This window comes from Eleginops maclovinus, chromosome 18, assembly GCF_036324505.1.
Source record: "Eleginops maclovinus isolate JMC-PN-2008 ecotype Puerto Natales chromosome 18, JC_Emac_rtc_rv5, whole genome shotgun sequence".
Taxonomy (NCBI): Eukaryota; Metazoa; Chordata; class Actinopteri; order Perciformes; family Eleginopidae; genus Eleginops; species Eleginops maclovinus.
The window spans coordinates 16,903,951-16,916,283 of record NC_086366.1 but is presented as its reverse complement, the minus strand read 5'-3'; the positions used below and the strand labels follow the sequence as shown (position 1 = coordinate 16,916,283).

General features: G+C 38.7%; 1 protein-coding gene across 1 annotated transcript; it reads left to right on the top strand.

The window, feature by feature from the left end:
- The first annotated feature begins 478 nt into the window (after positions 1-478).
- tada2a (transcriptional adaptor 2A) lies at positions 479-12,018 on the top strand. Its single transcript, XM_063906247.1, has 15 exons — positions 479-654; positions 1,127-1,230; positions 1,310-1,369; positions 1,454-1,545; positions 3,531-3,688; positions 4,273-4,361; positions 4,586-4,658; positions 4,764-4,827; positions 6,314-6,357; positions 8,138-8,248; positions 8,606-8,677; positions 9,354-9,486; positions 9,995-10,038; positions 10,427-10,506; positions 11,287-12,018. The coding sequence occupies exons 1-15, from the start codon at positions 630-632 to the stop codon at positions 11,470-11,472; spliced, it is 1,335 nt and encodes a 444-aa protein (XP_063762317.1). The 5' UTR covers positions 479-629; the 3' UTR covers positions 11,473-12,018.
- Positions 12,019-12,333: the final 315 nt, after the last annotated feature.

The following is a 12,333-nucleotide window of genomic DNA, read 5'->3' as shown; positions in this document are numbered from 1 at the left end:
GTTAGATTACGGAAATGTAGTTTATGCATATTAATTTAAAACAAACTATCCAGGCCATATGAAATTCATATTGAGAAGGGAGAAATGCCCTTCTGTTATCTATTCAGAAAACAGCCCCTAGTCAACTATTGGATGATTTTGAGAAATCATGGAGGGAGTCATCCGACAAAAAAGTGCTACAGGCCTGCTAAGTAATTAAAAGAACATGACAGGACAAGCCTATCTGTATATCCCTTTTCAACAACACTATTTTCATTAAGACAGAAAAAAGGGCACCAGACTTTACGTTTGCTGGTAAAGTTGGAGCTAATTTTAATTACTTTACTAAAAGTACACTATTTACCTCTGAATTGTAGTGGAGTAGAAAAACAAAGTAACATAAAATAGAAATACACAAGTGAAGTACAATTACTTCCAAATTGTACTTAAGGACAGTATGTTACCTAACATCACTGTCTGTGAGAATGAAGAGACTACAGTAGGGTAACATAGAAAAGACGACATCTAAGCGAAATACTTCTTCTACTCCAGAGGATGGCAGTAATGCAGCTATAGGAGATACCTTCAAACCTAAAAGGAGAAAAAGAGCACCATTTATCCTGGTATTAGTTTTAATAAAACGTTTTCTTATGGATCGTTTGGCATCTTTTGGAAGTAAGTATCGGAAGTGATTTTTACCGCTGCAGCTTTACACTAAACACACAGCTCGTTTCTATAGTTACCGATGGTTTGCCACGTTAGCTTCAATGCAGCTAGCATATTTCTGCTATCGTTAGCACATAGCTAACACACACATGCCCCAATTTAATACATGTTGTGAATATAAACTCTCCGTTTTCTGGATTATCATTGTGTGACGTTTCCACACGATATGCTTTTAAGTAGAGATTGTTCGTCCTTATGCTAGTTTAGCTCTCATAAATAGCGTTAGCATCCAAGCTATCGTTATAAGCAGTGGTTTGTTTACATTAGCATTTGCTGGCTATAATTTAGGGTCCGCTTTAAGAAACCTCTGTACTTATAGCCATTCATTTAGTAAGTGATCAGTTTCCATTTTAGCTAATAATTATATGACAGTTTGCCCTGTTAGTCGGCAGTGATTAAAACACTATCATGTCCATTTCAGATGATGTTGATAAACCATCATGCAGAGGATGCTCATCATATCTAACTGAGCCTTACATCAAGTGTGCAGAATGTGGACCCTCACCTTTTCTACTCTGTCTCCAGGTGAGTACGTGATAAACGCACACGATGTTATCAGAGATCTTGTATATTCCTAGACTGAAATTGAATGTTTTAATTTCAGTGTTTCACCAAAGGATTTGAACACAAGACGCATGAGAGTGATCACAAATATGAAATCATGGTAAGTTAAATTAAAAGATGTCTTGCATACAGACAATCACCACACTCAGGCATAGTATTTATGTTCTTCTTACTCATGAAACAGACATCAGACTTCCCTGTGCTTGAGCCTGGGTGGACGGCACAGGAAGAGATGGCCCTCTTGGAAGCAGTGATGGACTGCGGCTTTGGAAACTGGTGAGTGCTTTGACACTTGTAGCTTGCAATTCATTTCCCCTAGATTTAAACTTAATCTCCCAACTCACTTTTCATCTTCATTTGTCAGACAAAGTATATTGATTTGTCTGGGGTATTGTTTTCTTAATTAAACGTTTTTAATTAAAACAATGATTTAGTGGGTTTGATTCTGTTTTCTGAAATCTTGAGTGAAAGACCTTTTTAGTTAGCATTTAGAGGGCCAAAGTATTTTACAATAACACTGTAATTTCTACTTAGCCATTTGATATTGTAACAATATTTACTGCTTTCATGAAATATTTACATACAGTGCTCAGCGTAAATGAGTACACCCCCTTCGAAAAGTAACATTTTAAACAATATCTTAATGAACACAAAAACAATTTCCAAAATGTTGACGAGACTAAGTTTTATATAACATCTGTTTAACTTATAACATGAAATTAAGGTGAATAATATTAAAAGAAAACTTAGATCACACATTTTTCAGTTTTACTTAAATAAGGGCGATGCAAAAATGAATACACCCCACCGAAAGTCTCTAGGGCAAAGCTAAATGTTAGACTACAAATGTTTAATTTAACAATAATCAACCACTGGTGAGTGTAATTATTCATTACACAGGTGTCCAGCAGACAGTTGACTATAAAAGGGTGTTGTTAAAAAAAAAACCTTCCCATTTCATGTTGTTAGCAATGGCACCACATGGAAGAGAAAGAAAATTATTTCTTTACACCGCAAAGGTGAAGTCTACAAGAAGATCAGCAAAGCTTTACTTATTAGTCAGAATTCTGCAGCAAAAGTGGAACAAAAACTCAAAAAAGATGGAACTGCAACCATCTCAAAGAGAGGTGCAGGTCGTCCACGGAAGTTAACACCTCGACAGGAGCGTCTTCTGATGAGAAGGGTGGAAGAAAATCGGCATGCAAGTTCACTGCTGTTATCTAAGGAAGTAGAAAGCCAAACTGGGATGACTATTTCCCGTGACACAATACGGCATACACTGCAGAGGAATGGCATACATGGGTGCCGTCCACGAAGGAAGCCTCTCCTAAAGCCCAGGCACAAAAAAGCCCGCCTAGAGTTTGCCAGGGCCCATGCTGACAAAGATAAAGACTACTGGGACTCTATTCTCTGGAGTGATGAAACCAATATAATTGTTTTTGGAACTGATGGCTTCAAAACTGTATGGCGTCACAAAGGTGAGGAATACAAAGAAAAATGCATGGTGGATACAGTGAAACATGGTAGTGGCAGTGTCCTTATGTGGGGTTGCATGAGTGCTGCTGGTGTCGGGGAGCTGCGTTTCATTGATGGCATCATGAATTCACAGATGTACTGCTGTATACTGAAAGAGAAGATGGTACCGTCACTCTGCACCCTTGGTCGTCGTGCACTTTTCCAACATGACAATGATCCTAAACACACATCTAAGGCCACTTTTGGATTTCTGAAGAAGAACAGGGTGAAAGGGATTCAGTGGCCAAGTATGTCTCCTGATCTGAACCAAATTGAAGACCTATGGGGAATGCTGAAGAGACAAGTTGAGCATCACTCTCCATCCAGCATCCAGTCTGTAAAAGAGGTCATTCTTGAAGAATGGGAAAAGATTGATGTAGCAAAATGTTTCCAACTTCATTCCATGCCTTAGTGCTGTCATTAAAAATCATGGAGGCCAAACAAAGTACTAGATGTAGTAGATTTGTTGTGTCGTTTTTGCATCGCCCTTATTTGAGTAAAACTGAAAAATGTGTAATCTATGTCATATTATTAACCTTACTTTCATGTTAAAAGTTAAACAGACGTTATATTAAGCTTGGTCTTGTCCACATTCTGGAAATTGTTTTTGTGTTCATTGAGATATTGTTTAAAATGTTAGTTTTCAAAGGGGGTGTACTCATTTACGCTGAGCACTTTACCTTAGCAAACTATTTGAAATATTGCTTTACATTTACATTTTTATTTGTAACATTTTTCTTTTTCAGGCAGGATGTGGCATATCAAATGCGCACTAAGACCAAAGAGGAGTGCGAGAGCCACTACATGAAGAATTTCATCAACAACCCACTCTTTTCCTCCACACTGCTCAGCCTCCGAAAAACAAAAGACTCACGCTTTGCAGAGGGAGCTATTCCCTTTAAACGTCAGTATCAACATTATCTTCCTTCGTCATTATTGTCATCTCTCATGTTTCAGGAAAAATTAGACGCAGCAAGTTCAGTAGTTATTCTGTCCTCGCATCTCCACATAAATTTAGCAAAAAGACATTCATATTAGTTTCATGGTTTCATTCCAATCCTTGAGCCTTGTCTGCATTAACATGAAGTAATATACAGATTAGGTTTTGAAAATGACAGTAATTATCATTATTGGCATTCAGAGCCTCCAGAACAAAGATTTACATTAAAAAAGTTCAATTAAACTTGTAGCCTGAGAGGCACTGACCATTTAGAGAGAAGCAGTTGGCAAGTCAGGAACTTTCTCAGTTTCGAGCAGGACTTAGGTCTCCATCTGCCGTTCTCCATCTGTATCGTTCACGCAGCAGTTGGCAAACTCAAGGCAGGGAAAAATCTGTTTACTGTTTTCTGATATTTCCAATAAGTACTGTTAGCAATGTTTAACCATATATTGGGAGACTGTAGCAAGTAGCTCATTTCTTGTTTTCGTGCATATTACTAAGATTTATTTTTTATTCTAAAGTGCTAATGTGTTTCTCTGATGTTACAGCCACTGATGATCCCCCTCGGCCCACATTTGACTCAGTGCTCTCCAGAGACATGGCTGGATACATGCCTGCAAGAGCAGACTTCATGGAGGTGAGGGGATACATGTTTCCTGTTCTTTATAATCTGTGTGCTGACAATGGCGTGTTATTATTAAATGTAATAAGACGGTTAATCATGCCGTTATTGCCCAATAGTTTGCTTTCACTCTTTCTTACATGAGTACTGTTTTTAGATCTACAATCAGCTATATTTAAACGGGAATATTTCAATTTAGCCAGAATATTATGTCAATCAATTTTTCTCTGTCCTGAAAGGAGTTCGACAACTATGCAGAGTGGGATTTAAAAGATATCGACTTTGTTGATGATGATTCGGACATCCTACGTGGTGAGTAGAATTGTAATTATATTTTAAAAAATAGTTTTTTGTTAACAAAATAGAAGATAATGATTCAAACTGCAATATTTCCTCATATGTACTATTCTCTTTCAGCTCTCAAGCTGTCTGTTGTTGATATTTATCATTCGAGACTAAAAGAGAGACAGCGGAGAAAAAAGTAAGTCCTTTTTTTCTCCATCAAATCATGAATATAGAATTGATGTACCCTGCATCATGTAATGACCACTGTCTGTCATCTGATGGCACTGTAAGCTTCTACATTGACCTTTTGGAGCCTCATTTCTCACAGATTTGTATCATGCTTTCAGGTTGAATGAATGCATTTTATACTGAATTAAAATGTACAAGGAAAACCTATTAGAAACCTGTCTGTTCCTTATTTATATTCATTAACTCAAATTAAAATTGAAATGCTAACTTATTAATAGTTTTAAAATCCAAAATCGATAATTCTTTTGCTTTTGCTGCACATTAAAAACACAAGTCCAGGGAGACTGGAATTGTTCAGCAGTGTGATTATAGTTGCATACTTAAACCTTTTTTATCAGGTTCTCATTACAAGCCACAGGGAGTCAATCAGGTGCAAAACACAAGCTGCGTGAACATCTATTCAAAATTGAACATGTTTTGAAATGGGGAAAATTTGCTGTTGAATTCTGCAAATGTTACCATGTTTCTCAGTTTTTAAGGTGTGCAAAGATGGTGTCCTCTGTTCCTTTTGCAAACAAATTGGATTTACAAAAAAATAAAAACATTGTTTAAGTAAATATTCAAAATACACCATTAGTGACTTTATATAAAGAAAAGTCATCATTTACTATTTACACAGACTAAATGTAAATCGTGTTTTTTATTCATTTAACCCGTAACAGCTCAACAGTACTACAAACTATTACTATTCTTAATAATGACCATACAGTTTAATTTACATCTCTCTCAAAAGCTGAACATCATAACCTTCATGTAGGATATTTTTATGCTAAGCGTACTTAATAAAGGGTCTACTGCGTGACCTCAGCGTGTGTTTTAAACCGTTGATCAAACAAAACAAGCTGTTATAAGAGGAGAGATGGAATAATGAATAGTAGCCCTATTTGCACTGTTCATTTTCTATAAAAAAAATAAAATAATTAGCATTTGAAGCTGTCAGTCAGTTGGTACTATTTCTAGAGAATCTCCTCCACTTTCCGCCTGTCAACTGGCATTATGGAACATCCATCATCAATCCTCGCTGTAATGGATCGATCACCAAATCAACTTTAAAGAGTTTGTGCTCCTCAAGCATGGTGGAATGGCATGTGTGACTGCGGAGGCATGTGTGTTCCCAAGTTCCCTCTTTCCAAGGTCCTTATTTCATATCTGCTAACTGGTAGCTTGTCAGAGGGGATCCAGGCCATTGACACGGGCCGAGACACTCCTCTGATCCCTGAACTACTGAGTACACTTATAAAGGGAGAGCCTTTTCGAACTAATATCACCAAGCTGCTGTGTACAAGACAGATGATCAGTATATAATGGATTTTCAATGGTTTGGTGTGGTTACAGACTGTAACAGCCAAAATAATTGCACCAGGTTTACTGTTGCAGAGCAATCAAAATATGAAATGTGCATAGTCATTAATCTAAATCACCGTCTCTTTCAGGGTAATCCGAGACCACGGGCTGATCAACCTGCGTAAATTCCAGAGTAAGTGCCACTATGAAACTTACACGGGCTCGACTGCCACAGTATTCATAGCAACTCAGCGAGGCATCTGATATCAAGCAGCCAAATCGCTGCTGACGGTTTCTAAAGATGCTTGCAAACAGCTTCGGTGTAATAACCACCGTTAACCTCTATGGCCCCTCGGGTCGCTGAAGTGTGGCAACAGATCTCGTCTTTATGATCAGGGCTGCGAATAATCTGTGGGCCAGAGTGTGCCACGGCATAATTGCTTCTCTGCAAATAGATCCCTTTACGATGAGCAATGCTACCATAATGACTGAAATGCATGGGGCTTGGTTTATTGATCCACCTGTCACAGAATGGATTTCAGCAAGCTCTGTAATGCTGTTCTTTGCATCTCTTGGGTTTTTGCATTAGAGGTCAGACAGACAGCGAGGGGCTGTTTTTTTTTTACTATGACCGACCACCCAGCCCATCGTTTTATCTCCACTTGTCGCTCTTTGAAATTGTCTGGGGTTTGGGAGTTGAAGAGTTCTCCCAACATCTTTTATTTATGTATCCTCAAGCCTGCAGTTACACCAGCTCCTTTTTCCCCTCCCTCCATTCCCTTATCGCCCGAGTCTTTTTAGACAAAAGGGAACTCAAAGTAGCTGTAGAGCTGCAGACTGGTTGTCATGGAGACTGTCACAGACCGTGTGTCTCTACGGTGTGTGTCTGTGTGTGTATGTTCATGTGTGTGTCACATGCAATAATGGAGGTAGTATCCGTGCCCGGGAGGCTCACAGTATCATGTCTCAGGGAAAGCAGGAGGCAGACTGACCAGCGCTGTTTCAGGGCAGCATTCAGTCTGGAGTCCTGTAAAGGTTGTAGCAGTAAAATATTCAAGACTGTGTTAAGTGTGCGGTCAGTGATTGTGTGAAACCACACAGAATTCCAGTGGTAATGTCTTGGGGACAACATTGTTCCGTGTCAGCTGTTTTGTTAAAGCATATAACTTCACGTGTTTAGCATGAGAGGGCAGTTGCTCATTAGCACTCATATGCAGAAGCATGATGAACTCACACACACACACACCCACACAACAGCTTTCCTCTCTTGCTCCTTCACTTGTCTGTTACTCAGCAAAACAAACAATGCTTTGAGACAATCGCAACATGCTCGAGAGTGAGCTAAGTGGTGGGGAGTACACATCTGTTGAGCAAATATCAGGGAGCAGATTGTTGCTCTATCTGAGGTTTTGAAACATTTGACTTGTTCTGCTTTTCAACTAAGCTATGAATTAGTAAAATAAAAATAAAAAATCAGAACTGAATTTCAAATTCTGGCTCTGATTAACACTTAGCTAAAATGGCTGCAATTAGCAATGAAACGAGAATCTTTGGTCCCTCTTTAGATGTTGGACAACTTCATGACTAGATGTCATGGTAAAACCATTACCTATAAGCCCCACAAAGTCAATCCGTAGTGCTTTCAGAAATACAATTCTGAAGCTGAGCTGATGACATGGCTTAAGACTCTTAGTATTTTTAATAAGAAGTTACAGAGGACTGCATGTATTTGCTGTTTGTCAAGACCAACAGAACACAGAGTCTGTTGGGCTGACTTGTGTGTAATCATCAAGCCCTTTGCGTTGTTGCTAGCAGTCTGATGCAATGACCGATAGTCTAAGCTAGGAGATTATGCAGTTTAGGGGAACATAAAGGAAAAAAGTATGCAAGCCGGTGGATATTTGTTTCATGTATGTCTTATATCTTTGTTTGTGCCTCATGGCAACTAATTTCTTTCCTTCTCTCTCTTCCAGTGCTGGAGCGATGTTACCCAAAGGAGGTGCAGGAGCTGTACGATGTCATGAGACGATTTGCCAGAGTGGTTGGGCCGATTGAACATGACAAATTCATTGAGAGTCATGCATGTTAGTATCTGCCTGATGACACATGAATAGGCTCTAGGAATCAGTCACAAAGAATTCATTTAACCACTTCTTTCCTGATGCCTCAACATTACTAGATGGTTGTTTCTTCAAATTATGTTGTTTTTTTATTATCGTGGGAAGGCAATGTCAGAATACTTCCTTCTCTTTTACAAATGAAAATCCAACAAAAAGTGTACTATAATTAAGATGTCTCACTTTTACATCTTACTCAATTTATAGGGAATTTTGCCTTTGTGGATATACTCTTCTTATCTAAATAATTCCATTATTTCAACCTTGTCGAGGTTTTTATTTTAAATGTATCTTTAATATTATTTTTTCTCCTTTTCCTTTCAGTGGAGTTTGACCTGAGGAGAGAAATTCGCAGGCTGAAGGAGTACAGAAAGGCAGGGATCAAGTCTTTCTGCAGTGAGTCTGTTTTTCACTCCTCTATCAATAACAATCTAAAAGATTTAAAAATGACGTTCAGATTTGAGCCTAAGTGTTTCATTTGAGTTTGGCTTTAAATCTTATGTGTTAATTATTATTTACAACAACATCACAGTGTATAATTATTAGGATTTTTTTAATGTTTGGCTAGTTTGCTGAGGCTTTGCTCAGATTGAAACTGGATATTGTATTATTATTTATCTAGTTTTTATGTCAGAAACGCTTAGATCAGAGGATTTCTGGCAGATTATTAAATGACTTAAAATGTCCTTTATTTTAAGGGTTGGTTCAGTAAATGGTAGCCAACTTATTAATAAAAAACAAAGGGGTCTAACCTGGAAACTCCTCATCATCACTTTCAAAATGTGCACAAACCAGTGATTTTAAATAGCCAAGTAAATACCTCTATTTTTTTTAACTGGCAGGCTGAAAAACTATGCATAAATTGATGAATCATGTTTCAGATGACATGGCAGTCCCCTTAAGGGGCTACGATCTGCAGTGGAAAACAAAATGGAAAAATATATTTTTTCAAAAATGAGTTTTGTCAAGCCGAAGCCTGCAGTCAAAAATAAGATATTGGTCCCTACCCTGAATATACTTTTTTAAAGTTTGGTTCTAATAAAGTCCCTCCCTCTGTGTTTCCAACTCTCAGGCGCCAAGGTATATGAGCGGGCGAAGCGCCTGCGTGAGGAGGAGCGGAGAAAGCGGACCATGTTGTGTGACGTGCTGCAGTACATCCAGGATGGCAGAGCCTGCCAGCAGTGGCTCAGCAAACAAGCAGCAATGTGAGACTTCCTGCTTGTTATCCAATGTGTAATCGGAGGGCTGCTGAAGTTGAGTTTCCCGGAGTTGCTGACCTCCCTCATTATACTCAGCAGCAGCCGGGCTGAGACGAATAGGCAGTCATTCATGTTACTGTGCATCACACTCAGTCTCTTAATTTTAGTCTTTTTAATGTGACGCTGCTCACAAAGTGTTTTCTGTGTGTGATATCAAGTTCCTCTAATTATTCCACATAACTAAAAAAATCTTGAATGTAATGATTCATGTATTTTGGATGATTAACCCAGTGAGGTTAGAGAATAGTGGACAAAGACGTGTGTGTGTGTGTGTGTGTGTGTGTGTGTGTGTGTGTGTGTGTGTGTGTGTGTGTGTGTGTGTGTGTGTGTGTGTGTGTGTGTGTGTGTGTGTGTGTGTGTGTGTGTGTGTGTGTGTGTGTGTGTGTGTGTGTGTGTGTGTGTGTGTGTGTGAATAAGCTTGTAGAGATGCTAACACTTTTCTTTTTCATTATAGAGACGCTGGCATCACTCCAGCTGTCACAACAATTACAGTGTCAGGTACAAAGCTTATCTCCCCTTTCCCCTATGTACTCCCTCCTCTCTGTGGCCTAGGCATGGCCCCAGGCTCAGTCAAATTAATGCGCACGCTTCTCCAGAAATACAGTCGAGAAATAGGCCCCTGCATGCGTATTTATCTTGCTGGTTTTACCTTTTAAATTAGCTGCCTTTCCTTAACCTCTAGAGCACAAATGTGACGCACACTCCCACACGGCTATATTTACACAATATGCACACTGAATAAACAAAATAAATGTTTGTTTCCCTGTTTCCCCCAAGCAAAGGAATTGACTGCATTTTGTCAGCCTGCTATTATGTTATTTGTGGTGTAGACCAACACTAGGGTGCTGCAAGCCTGTTTGACTGTTGTTAAATTTCTCCTCCACAGCAACAGGTAGGCGGAGCGCCCCTCCTCTGAACCTGACTGGACTGCCGGGAACAGAGAAACTTGACGAGCGGGAGAAAGAGGTACAGTTCTTTCTTATCTGTGCCTAAGGGGTCTTAAAAAATACTTCATTATGGTGAAATAGATTGTCTTATATCTTCTTCAACAACATCTAAAAAGCCAAAATTGTACCAACCGGCCAAAATGGCAACACATGTATCCCTGCATCACATATGCGTACATGATAATTACATAATAATAGGTTGAGACATGTTAACAGTTAGATTTTTCATCAGTTTTTAATAGAAACTCCTTGCCTCTTTAACACAGTTGTCGCAATAATGCAGATAGGACTTACACTAGAGAGATTGCACTGTATCAGCTATCCGATGAGGGTGAGAGTCAAAAGAAAAGCCAGCAGCTCCGTAAGGCTGTAGTGGTTTGAAAATGCTAACATGCTCATTTGAAGCAGGCCACCATCATTCACCATCTTAGGCCATGAGGACCCGCTGGTGGTGCTAAATTATAAGTCAGTCAATAATGAAAGTTGGTAGGATTAAACCTTATGGTAACATCAATAATAATAACATAAATAAAAAACTACATGACAATCCATTTACTAGCTTTTTAGTTTTCAGTCTTGACCAAAGCTGTTTACTGGCAAACATTTGCGCTTCCATGCGCCGGACCAGGTGTTTTTAACTGGGTGTGAATGTCAGTTGGAAATATTGGTTCTCTATCCTACTGGAGTTTCAGACACTGAGCTGATAATCTCTTTGTTTAAAGTATAGTCAGGCTGAGAACATTTTTTATTTGTTTTTCAATGTACCTCAATGACCCTTGTATTTGTTTTGTGCTTGTAGTTATGCCAGGTGGTGCGTCTGGTGCCGGGGGCTTACCTGGAATATAAGCAGGCACTGCTGAATGAGTGCAGACGGCAGGGCGGGCTGCGGCTGGCTCAGGCCCGCGCGCTGATTAAGATCGATGTGAACAAGACTCGCAAAATCTATGATTTCCTAATCAAGGAGGGCTACATCACTAAGGCCTAGGAGCATATGATTTGACCACAGAGGAGATTGGATTGTGGTTAGTATTTTTAGTTTTAACTTTGTAAGCTCATGTTTTGTAAGAAGTTTGGATTGTTGCTGCTCCTTCGACATTTTGTAACATGTGTAAGATCTATTTGTGTTTGTGAGTCTAAAATGTATTAAAATGGCAAATGTATTTTCTTTGTATAATTGTCTGTCAGAAGAACAGGGACTCGTATACCATAACAATGAAGATGTATTAGTTTCTCCTGTCATAAAATGTTTATTAATACAAGAAAATGTGATGTGTATCTTGACGTTCTAACTTACAGTGAAGAGACATGAAGACTAAGTCTCTTTGAGTCAGTGCTCAAAAGCATGAAAATACAGGCTGACATACAATTCAACATATACAGTACATTGGATAACATTTCTAATACTGAATTAATATTAACAGGAGTTTTCTGAGTTTATTTGATTCGTTCATTCAAGAAAATGTATCTTGAAGTCAAAACACTGTTCATAAACTAAACCTATATCAAAAATAAATAAAAACATCTTTGAATATTTGTTTTCTGTCATTAGAGCCAAAACAAATACTTCTTTTGAAAAATGAGTAGAAAATAATTAGGAGATTACAGACCTGTAAAGTGAATCATCATGCATTCCTGTTTCTAAATGACCTCTATGTGTTTCCAGATGATGAATATTATGGATATTTTTTGTAGAGTCATAGAATTCAGTCTCAGGCAGACTTTTTGAATGATGATCCACAGTAACACGAGTGTTAGTGGCATCAGTGACCCGGTCCTTTCTGTGGACGTGTTTGCTGGGTGTGTCGAAGAAGAGCTGTGATGAATCTAACACCGGCAGGAGGCCACC